Source organism: Scylla paramamosain, chromosome 41 (assembly GCF_035594125.1).
Source record: "Scylla paramamosain isolate STU-SP2022 chromosome 41, ASM3559412v1, whole genome shotgun sequence".
In the NCBI taxonomy this organism is placed as follows: Eukaryota; Metazoa; Arthropoda; class Malacostraca; order Decapoda; family Portunidae; genus Scylla; species Scylla paramamosain.
This window is the reverse complement of record NC_087191.1, coordinates 5,333,920-5,355,208: the sequence shown is the minus strand read 5'-3', so window position 1 is coordinate 5,355,208 and position 21,289 is coordinate 5,333,920. Positions and strand designations below refer to the sequence as shown.

The 21,289-nt window shown below is 41.0% G+C and overlaps 1 protein-coding gene and 1 long non-coding RNA gene across 2 annotated transcripts; both read right to left on the bottom strand.

Annotated features, from left to right (window-relative positions):
* Positions 1-5,715: 5,715 nt before the first annotated feature.
* Positions 5,716-8,839, bottom strand: LOC135092864 (uncharacterized). The gene is made up of 2 exons (XR_010263097.1): positions 6,217-8,839; positions 5,716-6,141 (listed from the first exon to the last, which is right to left on the bottom strand). It is a non-coding gene; the product is annotated as an uncharacterized LOC135092864 (long non-coding RNA).
* A 2,524-nt stretch (positions 8,840-11,363) lies between these two features.
* On the bottom strand, positions 11,364-20,611 carry LOC135092949 (proline-rich protein 36-like). Its single transcript, XM_063991771.1, has 5 exons — positions 20,481-20,611; positions 19,475-20,342; positions 11,617-11,792; positions 11,481-11,522; positions 11,364-11,376 (listed from the first exon to the last, which is right to left on the bottom strand). The coding sequence occupies exons 1-5, from the start codon at positions 20,609-20,611 to the stop codon at positions 11,364-11,366; spliced, it is 1,230 nt and encodes a 409-aa protein (XP_063847841.1).
* Positions 20,612-21,289: the final 678 nt, after the last annotated feature.

Genomic DNA, 21,289 nt, shown 5'->3' with positions numbered 1-21,289 from the left:
TTTTCCTCACTAGTTCTAATTTTCCACATTTTTTCATGACAATTAATTATGTTTATTTCTCTTTCAGCTTTATATTTCATAATGAATTTTGATTTACTGTTTGTGATAATGACCTGTGTTACATCGTCTGCATATATAGTGTCGAGGCAAGATGATCCAGCTGCAGGTAAGTCATTAGTGTATAATGTATATAATGTAGGTGACAGCACACTGCCTTGTGGTACTCCGCTCAATAAATTTATACAGCTGCTGCTTTTATTGCCCATATAAATGGTGGTTACTCTGTTATCTAAAAAGGTACAAAGTATTTTTTTCTAGAGATGATGATAGATTGACTTGTAATATTTTATACTTTAGACCCTCGCGCCACACCTTGTCAAAGGCTTTGGTGACACCTCTTAGTGTTAGTGTGTTTTCTTGTTTATTGCTTAGTGCCTTGGATATGGTTTCATAAGTTGTAGCTATTGCTGTAGTTGCATCTTTTTATGGGCGGAAACCATGCTGTCTGTCTTTCAAAACATTATTTTCGATAAGGAATGGGTTCAATCTTCCTTGAATGATTTTCTCAAATAATTTGCCTGGCACTTCTAAAAGTGAGATAGGTCTGTAGTTGATGGGATTTTTAGTTGATTTATTTTCTTTTGGGATGAATTTTATTACTGTTTTTTTTTTTTTTTTTTTTTTTTTTTCAAATATACTGGGGAAGTATCCTGCAGCAAAAGGGGCATTGTATATATTTGTTAACATTTCGATGGCACTGTCTGGACATTTTTCTGATACAGTTTTATTTATTTTCGCTTTCTTACATCGTCAGATGTTATTAGTCTTGTATAGAAATTGTTGTTGTTTAACATATTTAAGTTTACTGTTGGTGATGGTGTTGTTCGGTGTTGGTTCATTTGTAAGTAATTGTTAACATATACAGTGTTTTCCCTATCAAAGGCTGCTTCTTCTAAGGGGGTTATTTCCTCCCAAGTTCTTCTCATATCACATTTTTCTCCATCTGAGTAATATTTTCTTCCATTATTGTCTTCCAGATATGTAATTTGTTGTGAATGCATGCCTCTTAGTTTATTGATTTTATTCCAGAATGTCTTTGTGTCCTTGCACGAATTAATTATTTTTTTATTTGATCTTCCCATTTTTTTGTTATACTCTTCTTTACATTTTTCTCTTATTTCCAGCCTTATTTCTGTGTATCTCCTATAGCTGGACCAGTACGTGGTACAAAGGTGAACCCCTTGGGCTTTCATCAAGGGGGTCTCTCTATAGGGATGCTTTAAGGAAGCGACCGGTCTGGGGCCTTAGGGATATAGGAAGTCTCTCAGGAGGCAGTTTCTCCCTGCCTTACGACGCCTCTTAGCAGGCGGAGACCGTTTGAGGAGAAGCTGTAGGTAGACTCTTCCCTAGGTAGCTGTGGTTTTGCTCCTTGGAGCAGTCTTGTCGTTAGGCACCAGGCTTAGTTTAGTCTTGGGTTGGCCGGTCTCTGGCCGGAGAGATCGACTAGCGATGAGCCCTGGTCGGGGAGGTCGAGTCCTGGGCTGTTCTAAGCCGCACATAGAAATTGACACACTACACATTTGCACACTTTCTGTAACAATTCTGCTCCATCATGCCAAGAGTCAAGATAAAAGCAAGAGACTCTAAAGACCCAAGAAAACAGTCATCTATACTAGGAGTTCTCTCAAACAATGATATATACGTCACAAAACTGATACCTGTGAATGACGGTTTCATAGTAATCACCTCCATAGATGATGACCTTGATAAGATTTTCCAACAACAGATATCGTCGGATCTAGAAGAACACGGCTTCTTCCCTCAAATTCCTCCGGAATTGAAAGCTAAAAGATCCATAATAGTTTTCAATGTAGACCTACACATTTTCAAAAACACAGAGGAGGATATAGCACAGGAACTACTGCAGCACAGTTCTTGGATTACCACCATCAACAATGTTTTTAAATTTCCAAATTCCAAAAGCATGAAAATAACATTTGGAGACGCAGCAACAGCAATCAAAACAGCAGATCAAGGTATAAAACTCTTCCAAATGAGCATCCCAGGACACCAGATTCAGCAAGAAAAATCTACAATATCCAGACTTCCTTTAGATGCTACGCATTAGAAGACCATAATACCAATTCATTTCCTCAACAGAAAGATTTTAACTTTTTTTTCAGAATGTGCTAATACAACACACACTTGGCGGGAATGTACCCACTCAATCAAAAAATGCGTAAACAGGACGATGTCAATGAAATGTCCCAAAAGAAAAGACATAATTAAGGAAAAGAGAGAAAAGGAAAAGGACATCAAATCATACGCCAATGTGACAAAGAATCAATCAACTCCCAAGAACATCTCTACATTATCACCAATGCCCAGTAACAAGGAACTCCACCTGAAGGTTTATACATGCATGCTGCATGCCCATATGAATATAACAGAACCAGGATGCTATGAGAGAGAATTGAACTCCACTTTAACTGCCAATAACCTTCTCGGTATCAAAATTTCCAAAACACCAGACTCTACTAAACTTATTAAGATCCTCACACAAGAAGAGGAAGATGGAGGAAAAGGAGGAGATGAGAACTCTAAACAAACTCGGGAGGGTGTTAGGGGAGACTACAACAAATGATTAAAGAAAGCTCAAGACAATGAAATTTGCAGGGAACCATCAGAAATAGGAACTACCACCACGTACCAGTTCACTCGCAAAAGCAGACTCAACAGTAAAGATATCCAACTAAAAAATCTACACCCCTGAAAGCTCAGGTTGACCTGATAATATGACACCAAAGGATCTGACCACAAGAATGATTGACAATATACTAAAGTAAACTTATTCGGACCATACAATAGAAGACACAGAATTATTCAATTTACTAGAATCCAGTGAAATCAAACTTGACAATTCATGCTGGAATATGGTAGATGACAGTGGTTTTAGGAAAATTAGATCTGGATATCTGGCCGACAAAACACCGCCGCCGAAAGAAATACTAAGGAGAAACAGGAAACACTCTAAGTAAATCAGGACACAAACAAGTAAAACTATCAGCGACACCATACACCAAAATGGTTACTCATACATTGAAAATTATTCAACACAATGTTCAGCATTGGTACAATAGAAGAATTACACTATCAAACATTTATAAAGACATTGATCCTGACATCATCCTACTAAACAGTCATTGCACACCAGATACCCAAACCATGAAAATTCCATATTATAGCATTATAAAAAAAAAAAAAACACCTTAAACCACCACGCTGACAGCTCTGCAATTGCAATCAAAAGAAACCTAAACTACAAGACCATTGATGACTTTCTTTCTGACATATTAGCAATTGAAATTGAAACCTCAACAGGTAAAATTATATTTGCAGCTTTATATCAGCCACCTGCTCGTACATTTATACCTACTCCTGACTTTACAAAACTTTTCAGACGACAGACACCAGTTTACATGATTGCAGACTTGAATGCCAACCACCCATGCCTGGGCTACCAACATTCTAACACAAAAGGCAGACAGATACACACTCTGATACACAACAGAACCATACAGCACATTGGCCCCAACTTTCCAACATTTTACACATAAGGGTACCACACCAGATATTATATTCACTAATTACAGAAGATATCATAATACTTGTATAATTCCTGGCCCGCTCACCACCAGCGATCATATTCCCATAATTATGACAGTTTCAGCCTCACCTATATTGACCCCTGCACCGTCTAGACTGAATACACAGGTGGCTGAGTGGGACAAATTTAAAGAGTACATTGATAACAAATTAAATCTTAAATCTTACTGAGCTAGAAAATATAGACACTGCAATAGACAACTGGCATAATTCCATAGAATCTGCAATCAAAAACTATATCCCAATCACCAGCTACCGTCAGTTGTCAGCACCAAAACTAACTGAGGACACAAAACAAATAATAGTGAGATTTAACGCCATAAGGAATCATTCACATCAATACGGATGGAACTTCTATCTCTTCAGAACATACAGATACCTCCAAACTACACTCGAAGCAAAGCTAATAGAAGAGAGCAAACAGGAACTGGCAACGCTTAATTGAGGAAACCGCCACCATGTACAGGAACCCAGAAAAATTCTGGAACAAAATCAAGATAATCACAGGTAATACCTCTCCGGACCCTCAATATTTGCTAGATCACACCAACACTAAAATATACACCAAAACAGGAAAAGAACAATTACATCGCCAACATTGGGATCAGAGATTCAGTAATGAAGAGGAAGAGGAAGATAATAATGACAAGGTTCAACATTATATGCAAAACAATCTGCACAGAATTACACCATACGACTATTCTGACACCACACGCCTTGGAACAAGCATCGTAGACGAAAGGATCACAACTGCGGAAATCAAACAAATAATCAAGCAACTTAAGAAAACAAGCCCTGGAGAAAGTGGTATCAATAAAACCATTTTACAACAACTTCCTGACAACGCACTTACAAGACTCTCTCATATATTCAATAACACCCTGTCAGCTGGCTATTTTCCAGAGAAATGAAAAAAAAAGCAATTGTAAGGCTTATTCCAAAACAAGGAAAATCACCCCATAAAGTCGAAAACTATCGTCCTATTTCACTGCTTGAAGTACCAGGAAAAATACTAGAAGGAATTATCAATAAAAGGCTTAGGACACATTTATAAATCAATAATACATATAATGAAAACCAATTCGGATTTAGAACAGGGAGAGGCACCACATATGACCTCGCAGTGATCACTGAACAAATCGCACAACATAAAACAGATTCGGAACAGTGTCAGGTAATCCTAAGAGACGTTACCAAAGCATTTGACAAGGTCTGGCACACTGGGCTAAAATACAAGATTCTGCAATTACAACTACCTGTTACTATTGAAAAATTTATCTGTGACTTCCTAGACGACCGTTGTGCAGCAATAAAGATCATGAACCACATAGGCCCAACATATGATTTAGCATGCAGAGTCCCACAAGGGAGTGTCCTCTCTCCAACACTATATACGATATACACCAATGATCTTGAAACATTCAATAGGAACATCAACGTATGTTATGCTGACGATATAACACAAATAATAGGGTATCCAGGAAAATCTACACGTGAACAGATTTGAGAAATCTTGGAGGATTCAGACAAATCTCATGAAATTCACACCACTACACCTGGGTGCCAGAGGAACTAAGCCACTAAATATAGATGAAGACCTAATAGAATTCCAACCTGAGGGTAAATGTTTAGGACTACATATAACAAGAAACGGGTATTACAAGCACACACAGGACAGGAAAAATAAACCACTTGCAGCTCTAAAGAAACTCTATAGACTACAAGAAATGCCAAACAAAATTCAAATTCACCTAGTGAAAGCACTAGTGCTCCCGATTCTAGATTATCCTCCAATACCCGCCCATTCTTTCAGCAAAACACAGATAAGTAAGTTACAGAAAGTTCAAAATAAAGCCCTAAGATTTGCGATGAATCAAAGATATCCATACATACTGAACAATATTCAAATACATGAAATTACAAATACACCACCCATAAACATCAGGCTGCATGAAAGAGCTAAGAAAATATGGGATAGATTAGAAGACCTTGAGCACCATGCCATGATTAAACTGAAGGAAAACAGAGAAAATATTACTCGATACAACCGTAATTTTCCTAGTAGCCTAAATTTATATAATACTGTACCTGAACCGATATACAAATAACACTTACCACAGTCACCTGAGGCGGTTGTAAAACCAAAATGATAAAACCGACTTCCTCCACACTCCTTTACTCCTGAAAAGAAAAAAAAACAAAACAATATTAATACATGTATATACAAAGACCAATTGCGAGAATAATTGACCTGAAGAACTCGGGATCCCTCTGCCTCTGCTCCGCGCCCTGAGTTGTAGGGCGGGGATGTTGTCTTACGCGGTGTGTGAAGCAGGGTGGCTTCCTATGGGCAGCTCCTGCCCCCGGCAATGGGTGGTGACCAACAGCTCTGTCGGCAAGACATCTGGCAGCGGGGAGAGGCGGGGGAAGACTGTGCATCATATGTCTATAATCATATGTCTATATTCACAAGATCTGAAAAAGAAAGTAAATATTAATAATAAAGTTTAGTGAGAAGGCGATGGACTTCACACAAACCTAGTTCCTCACCTTTGCCCCGCGCCCTGACTCGTCGGACTCTTGTGGATTTAGTCTCAGAACGAGTCTCTGGACTTGTGTCTGAACGCCACTTGACACCTGTTGGCCATAAACTAAGTCGATTTGTGGACTTAGCGTGAGGAGGAATGTTTGGACTCTGTTCCTGAGAGGTGTCACCATCGCGGAGCCTTTTTGCTGCTACTGCCCTGCGCTTGTGTACCGGGGCTCTCCTTTTGGCGCAGAGCTCGCCCTTGAGCAGTGAGTCTCAGTTGTTCCTCCGGAACTCAAACTAGGGGCCTGCCCTGTATAGACAATTTCCTGTTGCCCAGGGTTGGGAGATAGTACCAGGGACCCGTACGGCGTTCGCGGGAGCCGCCCTCTGAGCTAAGGTCTCTTAGTATCAGTCTCCACTCACTGGGTATTCGCAGGGCTTCTCTAATTCTATCCTTTTCTTTCTTCCACATTCTCACGCCCACTAGCTGTACCAGCCGTGGTACGAAGGTGAACCCCCTGGGCTTGGTTCAGGGGGGCCCCTCTAGAGGGGTGATTGTAGGAAGCGGTTGGTCTGGGGCAATAGGGAGTTAGGAAGTCTCCTTGGAGGCAGCTTCCCCCTGCCCTTCGACGCCTCTTAGCAGGTGGGGGCCGTGGGAGGGGAAGCTGTAGGCAGTTCTTCCCTAGGTAGCTGTGGCTCTGCTCCTCGGAGCAGTCTCGCTGTTAGCTCACGGGAGTGCCAGACCGGTCTTTCGGTTTGGTGTCCTCGAGCATAGGAGATTGATTAGCGGTCGACCTGTGCTTGGGGCTGTCCAGTCCGGGGCTGCTCTGGACCCAACACTTACATTGACACTCTACACATTAGAGTTAAAATAATAGCAAATGAATCCAAAGATCCGAGGAAGCAGTCCTGTCTACTGGGTATTCTCTCCAACAACTCATCCCTCTGAGTGATGGCTTCGCAGTGATAACCTCCACGGATGAAAACCTCGATCAGATATTCCAACTGCAGACATGTTCAGAGTTAGAAGAGCATGGTTTCATCCCACAAATCCTCCCTGAACTGAAGGCAAAGAGATCAATAATTGTCTTCAATGTGGACCCACACATCTTCAGAAATACAGAGGAGGACATCACACAAGAACTTCAGCAGCAAAATTCCTGGATTAATTTGATACACAACGTATTCAAATTCCCAAATTCCAAAACAATGAAAATTACATTTGGAGAAGCCACAACAGCAATAAAAGCAAGAGATCACGGCATCAGTCTTTTCCACATGCATTCCAAAACACCAAATCCAACAAGAGAAATTTTACAGCATCCGAACTTGCTTTAAATGTTATGCTATAGAGGATCATAACACCAATTCCTGCCCCAAGCAAAAAAATAAATAAATAAATAAAAATTGCTCTGAATGCACCGAGACAACACACACATGGCGGGACTGTAAAAGTTCAGTGAAAAGGTGTATTAGCTGCGAGAGGGATCACAGAACCATGTCCATGAAATGCCCCAAAAGGAAAGAGATCATAAAACAACTTAGAGAAAAAGAGAAAAACAATACATACGCGAAGGCAACCAACACACAAACAACAACTTGGAACACCACAGCATCTCCTCCTGCAACCATAAACAAGGATCTTCATCTCAAGATATATTCATGTATGATACATGTGCATATAATGAATTTAACAGAACCCGGATGCTACGAGACAGTACTGAATTCAACCTTCACTGCAAATAACATCCCTAATATAAAAATCCCAGAAGCACCAGACTCAAGAAAACTCATCAAGATTATGACCCAAGAAGAGGAAAATATGAATGATGATGAGACAAAGAAGCAGGCTCAGGAAGAAAAAAAAAAATTATGGTACTGAGAATACAAAGCAGGAGCAAGACAAAGTCAGAGTTCAACCACACTGCTCCGACTGTACGCGCCTCGAGGTCCGGGCTGTCGTCAGCGCAGGGCTGCTGCGGCTCTTGACGGGCCGTGGCTTAAGTGATGCTTAAGTGAACTTACCCTTGTGTCTGCGGCAGCCGTTGGGAAGAGGAAGGGAGGAGCTTTGATGTGATGTGATGGGTAGTGGTAGCAGGCAGCAACCGATTTCCAGTGCACAATTTCAACATGAATCAGAGGAAACTACTATTCACCAAAGAAGTCGTAATGCAAAAATAAATAGTAAAGACATACAGCTAAAAATATATACCCCTGTAAGTGTAGGTTGGCCCGACCATTTGTCATCTTGAATGCTGGTCACAAGTCTGAATGAAAACAAATTCAAATACATATACACAGACTATACAATAGAAGACACTGAACTACTGAACATGACTGAAACCAATGGAATTACAATAGACAGATCATGCTGGAACATAGTTGACGATACTGTGTTTAGAAAAATAAGATCTGGGCTTATAGCCGAAAGAAACACCACCACCTAAAGACACATCAAAAAGAAAAAGAAAATACTCGAAGTAATTGTTAACACACACTACAAGGAACACACGCAACATGGCCCCGAACGGTTTAAAAATAATTCAACATAACGTACAACAATGGAACAACAGAAGAATTTCACTTTCAAACACCTACAGAATCATTGACCCAGACATAGTACTAATCAACAGTCACTGCTTAACAGACAACAATACAATGAAAATCCCAGGCTATAATATACACAAGAAAAACAATCTAAATAACCCTGCAGACGGCACAGCAATTGTAATTAAAAAGAACCTAGAATATAAACTCATGGATAATTTTATCTCAGACTTACTTGCTGTAGAAATCACTACTACAACTGGCAAAATTATAATATCAACCGTGTACCAACCACCGGTAAGGAATTATACACCAATCCCAGATTTCACCAATCCCTTCAGACGTAACTGCCCAGTCTATATGATCGCCGACCTGAACGCTAATCACCCCAATTTAGGCTACAAACATTGTAACACGAAAGGAAGACATATTATCACTTTAATACAAAACAGATTATTACAACACATAGGTCCGGAATTCCCAACATTCTACACACAAAGCAGAGGGACAACACCAGACATTATACTAACAAACTACCGAACACACCACAACACTCGAGCAATACCAGGACCCCTTACCACCAGCGACCATATACCAATCATATTTCCAATATCCACCACACCCATTCTAATTCCAGCACCTCCTAGACCAAACTGCCCAAAAGCAGACTGGGAAAAATTTAAAATACAACACTCTACACAGAAACAACTTAGATAACGGAACTCTGGAATCAACTGACACTGCAGCTGACAACTGGCACTAGGCGTTCGAATACGCAGTTCAGCAGTCTATCCCTACAACAAGATATGAAAATCTACCTTCACCCAAGCACAAAAACACCACAAAACTACTTATAACACTCTTATAACACTTATAACATAGATAGTTGCAGATACCACAAACACATACAAACAATTCTCCAAGAAGCACTCATCCCAGAAAACCAAGAACACTGGCATAAACTTATCCAAGACGTCTCCAACACATACACAGACCCCATTGCATTCTGGAAAAAAAAAAAAATAATAATAACAGGCAAAAGAGAACAAGAACCACACTACATAAAAAACAAAAACAACATAAAAGTATACACCATCGAAGAAAAAGAGAGAGTTCACAGGGAATACTGGCAAGATATTTTCAATGGTGAAGATGATGAAGGCGACAATAGCACAGACGCAGTACTACAACATATACAAAATAATATACAAAGAACCGTCCCGTACGATAACGCAGACATGTCCAGACTTAACACCCACACTACAGACACGGAAATAACTGCAGAAGAAGTTAAAAATTTAATTAGCAAATTAAAGAAAACCAGTCCTGGTGAATGCGGGATCAACAAAACTATTCTCTCTCAACTACCAGACACATCAATAGGGAGACCTACTGACATCTATAACAGTTCCATATCAGCCGGATATTTTCCACACAGATGGAAAAATGCCTTCATAAGACTCATTCCTAAACCAATCAAATCCCCACACCATCCTCAAAATTATAGACCTATCTCACTACTAGAAGTTCCAGGAAAAATACTCGAACGAATAATCAACACCAGATTAAAAACTCACCTCGAAAACAACAATATGTACAACAGCAATCAGTTTGGATTCCGTAGCAATAGGGGTACCACACACGCACTGGCACTCATCACCGAACAAATAGCACAATATAAATCCGACAAAGGACAATGCCAAGTTGTCTTAAGGGATATATCTAAAGCTTTTGACCAGGTTTGGCACCACGGCCTAAAGCACAAAATACTTCAATTACACCTACCACTAACTACAGAATTTTTTTTATGTGATTTCTTAACAAACCGCACAGCCTCCATCAAAATAGATAATTATGTCGGACCAACTTTTAATCGCAATTGTGGTGTACCACAAGGAAGTGTTCTTCCTCCAACCCTTTTCACAATCTACACTAATGACATACAGTACCCTAACCAAAATTTAAACATTAGCTTCGCTGATGACATAACCCAAATAGTCGGATACCCATGTAGCTCAAAAAATATGTTAAACATAAAAACAGAGAGAGCAATCAGAGTAATTAATAACTATGAATGAAAATGGAAAATTAAAATTAACGTGAATAAATTCACGCCTCTCCATCTCGGAGCCAAGAAAACCTTTCCCCTAAACATCAACGACGAAGAAATATAATTTAAAAATAATGGCAAATGTCTAGGTCTAGCCATTACCACCACTGGTTATTACAGACATATTCAGGAACGAAAGAATATAGCAGATGTAGCACTACAGAAACTATATAAACTGTATAATTTGCCAGAAAAAAATCAAAATATACTTAGTTAAAACACTAATCCTCCCTATACTTGACTATCCACCGATCCCAACGCACACTATGAGTAAACGCCAGATAACAAACTACAAAAAGTATAAAACAAAGCACTGAGATTCGCCACCAACCAGAAACACCCGTACACTATGATAACAGGACAAATACACACACACACTAAAACAACACCTCTAAACATACGACTACACTACAGAGCCAAGACAATATGGAACAGAATAGAAGAACTAGAAACACCAACCTACCAAGCCCTTAAAGACAAACTAAACCAAATAGACAAGTACCACCGTGACTACCCAAGCAGCCTGCAAGCATGTAACACTACACCCACACCAATTTACTAACAGTCCAACCGACAATACATACTTACCTTGATTAACTTACCTTCATACTTCCTGTGCCAACTTACCTGAGGATGTCCGTACACCAAAACACACCATGCACAGGGCATCTGAAAGGGAAAGAACATTGTGTTGCACCAACACACTACACAACAAACACCTACACTTGCTTCACACGGGAAACGCGGCTGAGCTCCTCTCTACCCACTCCGCGCCCTGAATCGGCGGTGGGCTGGTGTGACAGGGCTAAGCGCCAGCTCCACCCAAAAGTCCACCGTCGAGGGGTTCCGGCCACTGGAAGGGCTTACAGGCCTCCAGCTAGCAAAGCTGAGTGAGGGAGTTGCACCTCGTCCTGAGTCGCTGGCATCCGGGGACCACATCTTGGGGGGTGAAGAGTTGCGTGGTGTTAGCGAGGGGAATAGAGGTGGAATCTCCGCCTGACTCCACCTACGGTGCAACAGGGAGACCCAGCCCGGCCTGTGCCATCACATGAAGCCTACACACAGTACACCTACACACTATACTAACACATATATTGCACATTCATAAATTACTTACCTTACAATGTAAATAAGTTGATCATTCGTACTGCTGGCAGTCTCGTCGGTAGGGAACTATGTTGTGTTTTGTCCAAGGACATCTTGCTGTAGAGTAGCTGTGGTTCTGCCAAAAAAAAAATAAATAAATAAATAAATAAAATAAGATAAATATATAAAAAATAAATAAGTATGATATACTTACCTTATAAATATGTAGTCTCCATGGATTAAAAATATTAACTTTAACTCACATACATATTTAATATGTAAAACACAAGGCAGGGAAACGGAACTAGGACACAAAAATAAAAAAGAGCAATCTTGTTGATAGGGAAGGGACCCTACTCATATTACAAAACATCACACAAAAATAGCAAGGTGGTTAGCCCACCATCTTTTCTCTTCTACTGTCTTTCAGTATTTTCTAGCTTTTATTCTTCTTCTGTACTGACTCTTCTTCTTCACCCATCTTTTCTATAAACTTCGAAGAAAACGCGCAGAGTCATTTCTACTGCAGACACAGAAGAGGAAATACCAACCTACAAGCTACTGAGGAAGGGTCAAGAGACCCGAAATCCGGATCTAGCACACATGGCCAGCTATGGCGCAGCCATTACACTTTAAAACACTTTTTAGGTGTAGAGAAAATACCTTAAAGAAAATCATTAACGCCGAATTGGTTGTCACATTCAATGAAGTATGCCTTAGAGGGAATCTCCTGCCCATATATACACTTAATATATATATATATATATATATATATATATATATATATATATATATATATATATATATATATATATATATATATATATATATATATATATATATATATATATATATATATATATATATATTGTACTTAATAGCGATAATCGGCCATTAACGTTAATGGGCAAGAGAATTAGTTAGTGAGCAGGCCATTAACGTTAATGGCCGATTCTCATAATCCTCCATGCAGGAACATGAGATGGTTTCATCAGTAATGCAGAACTGATCCTCCAGGCAAGAAACGACGAGGATTACCACAAACAAATGAATTCCACGATGTTTGAAGAGTGGTTCAGGAAGGAGCTGCTTCCCAATATCGCACCAAACTTCCTACTCCCAAAGTTCTCTACTACTTCGTGCTACAAGACAAAGTACCAAACTCATCGTGGAGAAAAGTGGAACTGATGGAGTGCTTTGAAAGAAAAAATGTCCAACTCAGTGATGAACTACTGAAGGCAGAGCTGTACGAGCTTACCAAGAAATTTGCAGTCGGCAAAAAATATAGCATTGATATAGTATTGCAGATTAGGCAGGGCATAGGGTTGTGAGGTTACCACCATACCACTATTAATACAACCACACTGAGCTCATATGGGCTCAAGTCAAGTCTTACATCACCAAGGAAAATAATTTTAAAATGGCTGACTAGAAACATCTAATGAAGGAAGCTCTGTGTCACATCACGCCAAACAACTGGATACAAGCTGTTGCCCATGCTGAACACCTTCAAGAGGAAGATGGGCGACAAGACATAGCGGTGGATCACTTCGTGGATTTTCTGATCAGTGACATTGCTGAAAGTTCAGACGAAGAGCCATCTGATTAATGATCAGAGAGAGGATTAGGCCTCCAGGGAAAACCTCTAAAAAAAGAAAAAAACGCGCCTTGACTTTTACCTTTTTACCTCGATGGTGGTGTGGAAAAAAGTCATAACTAAGAAATTGGAATATAACATCATAGTTTAAGGGAAATATCATATCTAAAAGGAAACCTATCACATTTAAACGAAATTCACAATGGAGAGAGAGAGAGAGAGAGAGAGAGAGAGAGAGAGAGAGAGAGAGAGAGAGAGAGAGAGCAGCTTGACTGACTGATAGGCAGGAGATTTTTCTCAAATTCTAATGATTCATGGATAAGTATAGATCTCTGATATAAATAAATTTGCATGAATTGTAGATTATATATGCAGAGAGAGAGAGAGAGAGAGAGAGAGAGAGAGAGAGAGAGAGAGAGAGAGAGAGAGAGAGAGAGAGTTTGGTGTGTGGGAAGCGAGGTTATCAGTGACACATACGCTCTAATACGATAATTGGCCCAGTACAAGGTTTGGCAGCGCTACGGGTCGGGGAATAGCCGGAAATGACAACGCTCAAACGCTCAGTTCAAAATGATTAGACCATAGCTTCCCAGAACCACCTTCTGCATTGGACTCAGTGAAGGGCTCAAATACTGGTGTACAGGGTCCCTTGTGACTCCTGTACTCTTTTCACAACAGTCGTAACTCCAGGTTGCAGTAATTTGAGGACGCTAGTCTGTCTTACCTACCCACAGACAAGGGAAATACTCAAACAACACTTAACACCTACAGCTGTGGAAACAATACTTAACACCTAGAGCTGCCGAAAAATCCGCAACCACGTCTAGGAAAAACAGTTAACGCACAATAACATGTATATGGTTGAGGTATAATACTCTGCTGGACTTATGCACTGTCCTCTCACTGCCCAACAGAGTGTTATAGACTCATGCCGAGTAGTATTGTTCACTGCCTCCTGGAAGGCAGGCCTTGTCAGGACCTAAAGAGGGAGTAAAGTTCATTACGCAGCTAATTACTTTGGTTCTCTGCGGTTGAACTGAATCAGCCTGCAGTAGCATTTAAGATAAAACAGGGTCACTAATAAGAGACACAAAAAACTACTATGAAAGAGTGCCCACAAACACACAGGACAGTCGGTCACCGCTCACTGATCAAGAGCTCAGCCTGGACGCATACACTGCCGAGGAGTCACTTCCCCGTGTATAGTGCGTGGTATTCACAACTACCTTTACTGGCAGACTACTGTGGAGATTCTAATTCTATATCAGCAGACCGGGTCGTAAGGCCGGTAATGACTCACTTATCCCCTTAAGACAACTGACCCAGCTATTATCCTACCCTAGTCTCCATAATATATTAGAGCACGTCTCCGTGTATCAGTCTCAACAATTACTATTATTATACATATGTATATTCACTATTTCATATATTCATCCCATGTGCACCATGGCCAGCCAGTTATTTCTCCACCTCTCAAGGGAATTTCACACCCACTTCCAGTACTTAGGGATAACATCTGTGTTCGGTCCCCTTTCTCGACCTCTGAAGGGAATTTCACACCCACTTCCAGTCCTTAGGGATAATTATTAAGCTCTCAGTTCCAGTTCAGTCCCAGTAAGAGTCGGAGTCAGTCAGTCATCCAGTCACAAGCAGTCTGAGTCTCTCACCCAGTTCCGCTCACTCACAGTCAGCTTGAGAGACGCTGCTCAGTCATCATCCATATCACTTCAGAGAGAGAGAGAGAGAGAGAGAGAGAGAGAGAGAGAGAGAGAGAGAGAGAGAGAGAGAGAGAGAGAGCAATCAACCGTCACGTTACAATTTCGTTTCGAGTCCAGTGTGTACAATCAGTCATCTGTCAAATCAAGAACTCTTGTCATCGTGTGTTTTATTCATCGTGTGTTTCATTTGCACATATCACTATATCAACCATGATCTCAAAGCTACCAGAATCACCGCTTCACTCCGGTCCTCCACGCTACCAATACTCCAAGCATCCTCATCGACTGGGCAAGTAACAATCATCAACTCAAAACAGAGGTGATCAATAGACCACAAGAGTAGTGGAGCACCAACGGAAACATCAGTACGTCTACTCCTTCCATGCGCTGGGTAGTGACGGTGAAAAACGCACCCCTCCCTTGGCTGCTAAGGGGAGGGGGTAGAAGGAAGGGGCGTGCAACACACACAGCTCCCCATGCGGTCTTTACTTGAATAAAACACTTTAAATGAAAAAAAAAAAAAAATCTACTGATTTAAGTAGGAGGGTTAGATAAATGCTGATTACTTCATTGTTAAGGGTAACTCTTCTATCAAATACTGGGTGAGTCTCAGACTGAATGGCTAAGGGGATGTAAGGAAATTTATGTGGGGAATTTATCTAAGTGACGGTGCGGATATGATCTTGGGAGCCCAAGGCCACATATCCAGGACGCGTCTAAATCTCGTCTCTGGCTTGCCTCCCGTCTCTTTCTCCCTTCTAGTTTATTATTATTTTTCAAAATTAATTCTTACATCATTCTTCATTTTATGTCGCGCTCTCTTACTTTACATTACACGCCCCCTCATAATTATAAAAAAAATATTCGGATATATATATATATATATATATATATATATATATATATATATATATATATATATATATATATATATATATATATATATATATATATATATATATATATATATATATATATATATATATATATATATATATATATATATATATATATATATATATATATATATATATATATATATATATATATATATATATATATATATATATATATATATATATAACAGATTACGAAAATTTTAGGAAACACAAATTCAGAATCAGCACATAACTAGTTGGGCACATCAGCAGACTCAAACATGGGGTGGAACTCATCACACAACATCAAAGGCTACTATGGCACTGACATAAATAACACTATGTAACACGATTTTTGTCTTTGACAAGCAAGTGTTATTTTCCAACTCTTTCCATAGCAAAACGATAGAAAATGTCCATTATTCCTGTCAAACTTTGCTTTTGTGTCTTTTAGAATGATTTTTTTTTACACAAAATAGCTAAATTTCATAATTTTCCAGGTGCTGTCGCAGAGAACTTCTTTATTCTTTTCTTGATTAATTGATCACATATGTAGCAAAATGCATCTGATGAATGACTCCAGCCTCTTGATGCCACTTCACCTCTTGTGATGTGTGTTCTCTGGCAGCCAAAGAAGAACTGATTGGTGGTGTGCAAGCCCCTTCTTTTATATTCTCAAGCAGTATTCTAGAATATTCTTAGTCTTTCTAGAATGTGTTTCAGAATGCTCTCAGATTTATAGAATATTCTTGAACGTACTTTAGAATATTATGAATCATTCTAGAAAATTCTTGTAGATCTAGAAAATTTCTGAAACTTCTACATATTTCCAGAATGTAAACATTCTGGAAATGTTTACATTGAAGACAATGTTCGAAAATGTTCTACAAACTTCTAAAAGTGTCTGGTAGAATATTCTGGAAGATTTGATAAGATTTCTGAAATGTAAGCAGATTCTTCTAAATACGAGAAATTTCTTGCTAGATCTGGTCAGTTCAAGAATGATCTTATTAAAATTGAAAATCATTAGAACACTTTATATTCTTTCTTTCATTGTTTTAACTTACTTGCAACATTTCAAAAGTAATTAGATAAACAATTGAGATATTGCAAATGCCTTTACCGGACATGAAAACCAATAGTAACCCATGCTATAATGAAATGGGGCAAAAATGTAAATTCATTGTTCTAATTACAATGTTATGTTATTGCCCGAGTTGACCCTGGAAAGGAACACATTTTCTTAGTGTCCCCGGTGTTCCGTGTACCTGCCTTTTAGGCATTATCTTTATTCCTACTTATAAGTTAGTATAAGGCTCAGTTACCCATTTTATATTATGTAGTATTATTCTCATCATGATTTAAGTTCTTTACATGTATATATATGTAAGGGAAGAGGTGTAATTGAGGTAGAATATGTTAAAATGAGGGGAGCTTGAGTGGGCAATACCGCATTCCAGTGAGGGGAAAGCAGAGCGCCATAGGCCTTGAGAAAGAAATGAAGGGTGGCGTCTCTTAGGAGGAATTTGATGATTATAAGACAATCAATAAGAATGTACGTCCAGGGCTTGCCCAGGCGTCTCCATGCAAGCTTCATAAATTTACTTTACAATAAAATATATGGGAATACATAAATGCATTAAATCATTAGAAAGATAATACTAAGATTATGCATAAACAGGGTAAACAATAAGTAGGGATATGGTAGGTCAGAAAAAAGTTCATATGCAAAGTTAATCATTAAGAAAGTACAGATGAGATGAATGAAGGAAAATGCAACTATGTGGCTGAATTGTTACTGTATTCTGTTACATAAAATGCAGCGTAGGCAATCACTGTATTATTTTTTCGATAAATTCTGTGCTGACGACAGTCAGTAAGATCATGGGGAACCACAACTTACGATGATAGTTGTCATTCTACTTTATAAGCATGTGTAGCGTTGTTGTATTTGATTGGCAGATGGATTTTGAAACATAGATACTAGTTGCCTTCCAGTTGCAGGATATACTTTGACAGTACAAAAACAAGCAGTTCTTTGACGAAATCCAATACTAAACAAGAACTCGAGTTGACAATGTAGTTGATTCCATCCACAAGCAATGATTTAACAGCTGGCATCATATGATCGTTATTTAAGAGGGCACCAATTTTACCCTGAATTGTCACTCTTGAAAGTTTGAGGTAGACTACCAAAACGTGTTTCTCGCAGATGAAAGAGATTCACTTCCTGCTGAAAAAAAAAAAAAAAATCATCAGATTTTTTGCCAGTTTTCTCTGACGTCACTGGTACATTGGTACCAGTGACATTTTTTTTTTAATTTCTGGTGTTTCCTACTATTTTTTTTTTAAATACTGATGCTCTCTTTGAAAGTTTATACACCATATATTCCTTATAGGCCCAAACTTCTCCATCATTGATGGAATATGGAACATATAATGATGTTTAGAAATTATTTTTTTCTTGCCAAAATATTTTCTTGAAATTTTATATTGAAGAGACAGTGTTACTAGCCGAAAATGACAGATTCTCTACTACAGGGCTTAAAAATTAATGTAGTCCATACGCTTTAACACTAAATGTACATCCCATGCTGCAGAATTTTTCACTGTCATAGTTGGGGTAACAATAAGAAGAGCTCCAATAATTTTGCCTGATGTAAATAAAGTATCGGTAAACATTATTATTTATTATTATTGCTTGGTGTACTGATCTGACTTATGCGAGGATTCTACGATCCGGCCCTGATTTTTTTTTTTCTTTTATAATTTTCGGCATTCTTCTGCTTCTTGTATTATATGCAACGTTTTGAAAAAAATAGATAAATAAATGAATAAATCCGCTATGTAGTGATACATAATGATATTTGGATTGAGCATCATGGCATGTCAACAAGTATTTTTGAGTATTTACAAATGAAAAAAACTTTCTTTGCATATTCATTAACCTTATAACCAAAAAATGTTTCTTTATTAAGTAATTTAAAGAAAGTTTCAGAATCTGCAGAAGTAGAGCCTAGTTTTATAAGTCTGTAGTGCTCTCTACGCCAAGGAGACGGAGGCAAACACAGACCACACTCTTGAGTTTATTGTAGTTGTATAACAATGCCCGGACGAGCGGCCGCGGGCGGCTGGCGCGAGACTCGAGACAAGACTAACTGCTGCCTCGTGGGTTTCCCAGCTCCCAGGTGCTTGACCTGACCTGATTTTGAGTCTGGCCGGTCCCACAGGGAAGCTTAGCATGTTGGAAATCCACGAGGATTAGCGTGGAGTGGCTAGCCGGCTGGGCAGTCACTACATTACCCAACCCCCTTCCCCACGAAATGAGAAACAAAGGAGTACTATGACGGCGGTGGCTGGAGAGGAGGCGAAGGGACAGGGAAAAGTGAGGGCGGGAGGGGCGGCGAAAGGGGGCGTTGTGTTGTTTCCAAGGCAAGGGAGTGGCTGGGCAAAGGGCTCGTCATGGATGCAGGAGTCCGACGACTGGCGACGAAGGCACTGACGGTTGGGGTCCACGAGGAGGTCGTCAGTCGCGAGGAAATCCTTGCTGAGGATCGGTTGGTCCACGTCCGCCGCCACGAATGCCCAGGGAAAGCGATTGGACATCAGGAGGCCCAGGCGGACACGGGTGAGCGGGGAGGGGCGACCCATAGGGCCGAGAGAGGTGGCGAGAGCGGTAAGGAGCAGGTGACGAGGGCGGTCCGGGGCAGGTGGCGAGGGCGGTCCGGAGCAGGCAGAGAGGGCAGTCCGAAGCAGGCGGCGAGGGGGGTCTGGAGCAGGCGGCGCGGGCGGTCCGCAGCCGGCAGCGAGGGCGGGGGCGAGCACCAGAGGGCGGCGTCGGGCGGGGCGGGAGGTGGTGCCCCAGCGGCCAGCGTTGGGGTGGGAGGTGGTGCCTGAGCGGGCGGCGTCGGGGCGGTACGCGAGGTGGCGCACCATCGGGCGGCGGCGTGCCGGAACAGGAGGTGGTGCCCGAGCGGGCGGCGGCGGGGTTACGACAGGAGGTGGCGCACCAGCGAGCTCCGGCGGGCCGGGACAGGTGGTGGTGCACCAGCGGGCAGCGTTGGGGCGTGATGGAAGCGGTGCACCAGCGGGCGGCGTCGGGTGGGGGCGAGTCGGGCGCGCTGTGGGAACGGGCGGCGAGGTGGCGCACCAGCGGGCGGCGTTGGGGCGAGAGGTGGTGCCCGAGCGGGCGGCGTCGGGCGGGACACAGCTGCGAGGGGGAGGTGCGACACCGAAGCCTCTGTAGAGCCGTGGCGCCTTCCCGCAGGGCCCACAGTTCCTGGTTGCCTTCTTGCGCCGCCGCTAGTGCTGCGTAGTCCACGGGAGGGGGGCGTGTGCCCGTTTCCACGCTGCGTGGTAGGGCGCCGTCACCAGACCGCGTATCACCACACCATCCCAAACGGCTTCGAGGTGAGGAAAACATGTGGCCACGTCAGGCGTGAAGGCGGGAACGTCCCGCATGTCGCATGTGGTCGCCATCGCGTGTCACGGCATCACTCTAGAGGTCACCAACTGTAGTGTTCTCTACGCCAAGGACATGGAGGCAAACACAGATCTCAGTCTTGAGTTTATTGTAGTTGTACAACAATGCCCGGCCGAGCGGCCGCGGGCGTCTGGCGCGTGAATCGAGGCAAGACTGTGTGGGTTCCCCAGCTCCCAGGTACTTGACCTGACCTGACTTTGAGTCTGGCCGGTCCCACACCTGGAAGCTTAGCATGTTGGGAATCCACGAGGATTAGCGTGGAGTGGCTAGCCGGCTGGCCAGTCACTACAAGTCCTTTTCTTATTGAGGGTTTATAAAAGTTTTCTGTTTAAGTTAGATCTGTTGTCTCAGAAATTATTGATTCTTGAATACTATCAGGCAAGAGATGTTTTTCTTTAATACTTAATATAAAAGTAGCAAACTGCTTGATGAAATCATCTGAAAAACTCTTGCCATGGTGATCAAAGTGACAACTCTCTCCTTCAGTATCTAGTGAACTACATGCATTTCCACCATCTGCAGGATGAATTTCTGAATCCATACCAGTTGCAATCTGATCATCATCTGCATTAAAAACATCTTTGTCCCATGATTCCTTCCATTATGTTTTTTTTTTTTTTTTAAGTTAAGAACATTCTGATTTTTTTTTCTTTTTTACATTCTTGGCAGAATAT

Bases quoted from the DNA above. Each gene is read 5' to 3' on its own strand.
- LOC135092949 (XM_063991771.1), bottom strand. From the start codon at position 20,611: ATGGCGACCACATGCGACATGCGGGACGTTCCCGCCTTCACGCCTGAC. The intron at 11,793-19,474 runs GTACTCCTTTGT...TCACCCCCCAAG, and splicing joins CTCCAGCCACCGCCGTCATA to ATGTGGTCCCCGGATGCCAG. The intron at 11,523-11,616 runs GTAGAGAGGAGC...TTTCCCTTTCAG, and splicing joins CGATTCAGGGCGCGGAGTGG to ATGCCCTGTGCATGGTGTGT.